At 46.6% G+C, this 1947-nt stretch overlaps 2 protein-coding genes across 2 annotated transcripts; one reads left to right on the plus strand and one right to left on the minus strand.

Annotated features, from left to right (window-relative positions):
* Positions 1-77: 77 nt before the first annotated feature.
* Positions 78-1120, minus strand: Obp58c (Odorant-binding protein 58c). The gene is made up of 3 exons (XM_001360459.4): positions 835-1120; positions 433-781; positions 78-374 (listed from the first exon to the last, which is right to left on the minus strand). The coding sequence occupies exons 1-3, from the start codon at positions 874-876 to the stop codon at positions 166-168; spliced, it is 600 nt and encodes a 199-aa protein (XP_001360496.2). The 5' UTR covers positions 877-1120; the 3' UTR covers positions 78-165.
* Positions 1113-1928, plus strand: Obp58d (Odorant-binding protein 58d). The gene is made up of 3 exons (XM_033378058.1): positions 1113-1271; positions 1330-1458; positions 1515-1928. The coding sequence occupies exons 1-3, from the start codon at positions 1131-1133 to the stop codon at positions 1911-1913; spliced, it is 669 nt and encodes a 222-aa protein (XP_033233949.1). The 5' UTR covers positions 1113-1130; the 3' UTR covers positions 1914-1928.
* The last annotated feature ends 19 nt before the right edge of the window (positions 1929-1947 follow it).

Here is a 1947-nt window from a genome sequence, read left to right on the forward strand (position 1 = left end):
AAGCTAATCATATCAATATCTGTTCAATATAAGCGGAGCTATCGAATAATCGATGTTTAGAGAATGGTCCTTGTAGTTTACCTTTACTGATTCTCAAGAAAAACACGCACAAATGTATTTAAAATTGAATAAGATGCTTTTTTATATTCTTTACTACATATTCTTTTAAAGAGTGGCCAAAGAATCATGACATTTCTTGCTGAACGCTAGAGTATCCTCACACTCCTTGGTCTTGGACCAACGATCGGCTGGGCAGTTGTGGAAGAACTGTCTGATCACGCAGGCCAATACCACACTCGACTTGGGCTCACAGAATTGATGGGACATCTGGCGGAAGATGGGCTTCGACAGGAACTTGGAGGTGTTTTCCTCACCTTGGATAACAGGGATGTGTCAAGATGATCAATTAAGCATATGGTATATGGCACTTACTCTTGCCATGACAGTGGTCAAAGGCGCTGATCATTTCCTTGGCGTACTCCGAATCATCGGCAAACTTGGAGCTGAAGTAATTGCGCACCGCCTCCATGTCCAACTCTTCACCTTTCATGAAGTTCAGACTGCCAAAGACACACTTGCCAAAGCAGGTGCCTCGAATGGCCCGATCCGCTGTGATGTCCACCATCGCCTCCTCGGTCTGGCTGGGCAGCTGGAATCCCGTCTCCTTGGCGCACTTCTCGATGATGTCATTGTGTCCGTCGGGATGCTTGCAACAGTAGTGAATGTGCTCCTCGTTGATGGCCTCGGGATTTTCGCAGTCAATGCTAATGCCACTGGCGAACTGAAAAGCAAACTTAAGGACTCACAAATTAGGATATACGATTATCCGCTTACCCAGATCAGGCAGGCGAAAGTCAATAGAACTATAGGCTTCATTGTTCTGCTTATACTGAAGTTATCTGCAGGTTCTGAATGCTTTTATAGAGGGTTGATAAATCGTCAGGAAATGGCGGTCCATCAAAATGTCTGTGAATGCGTTTCTACTCATTGTACTTGGACAGATTTAAAGTCTCATTTGTTACATTTAATTAAGCAATCCAATTACGTGGCCAATTTAATATTGAAGGTAATTAGATCAGCGGATGTTATAAATTCCAACCGAACCTCAATGCGATTCCATTTAAAGAACGATGGTTAACCGCACGAGTTGTTCCTGGCTGCTGCCTCTTCTCTTGGTGGCCATGGTCGCGGGGCAGGATTCTGAAGAGTCTAGCAGCATCTCCAGCTCCAGCTCCGGCGAGGATCTAAGTGAGGAAAAGTGCGGCAAGGAGGTGATTAGTAGTGGAAAATATTTACAGGGATAATCATTAACATACCATCTATTAACAGCGGAACGGCTGCTGCTCGGAGCTCTACATCGGGGAGGAGGAGGAGCTGGTCAAATGCTTCACCATTCACTCATCCAAGCTGCCACCAGACGGCGACAGCGATATCGGAAAAACCCTGCGCTTTCTCTCGGTTTGTATTTACAAGGATGTATAGATAGATAGTTTCCTGAACTGAATCTCTTTCAGTGTTTCGTAGAGTGCCTCTACAAGCAGAAGAAGTACATTGGAAAGAGTGACACGATCAATATGAAGATGGTGAAGCTGGATGCGGAGACCACATACGCGGATCGGCCCAAAGAGAAGGAGTACCACATCAACATGTTCGAGCATTGCCGCAAAGATGCTATGGGCATCTACAATATGCTGAAGGCGAGTCCCGGGGCCAAGGCCTTGCTCAAGAATGCCTGTCGGCCCTACCTCCTGATGGTGTTCCTCTGCCAGAGCGACTACCATCAGAAGCACGAGTGTCCGTACTTCCGCTGGGAGGGCACCGAAAAGGCCGGGACCAAGGACCAGTGCGAGGATGCCAAGGACAAGTGCTATCTCATCGATGGCATAGCACCGCCCACGAAAAGCACGATCTGAAAGTTGAAAGTTGTAATGTAGTTCGAATAAACGT

Source organism: Drosophila pseudoobscura, chromosome 3 (assembly GCF_009870125.1).
Source record: "Drosophila pseudoobscura strain MV-25-SWS-2005 chromosome 3, UCI_Dpse_MV25, whole genome shotgun sequence".
Classification (NCBI taxonomy): Eukaryota; Metazoa; Arthropoda; class Insecta; order Diptera; family Drosophilidae; genus Drosophila; species Drosophila pseudoobscura.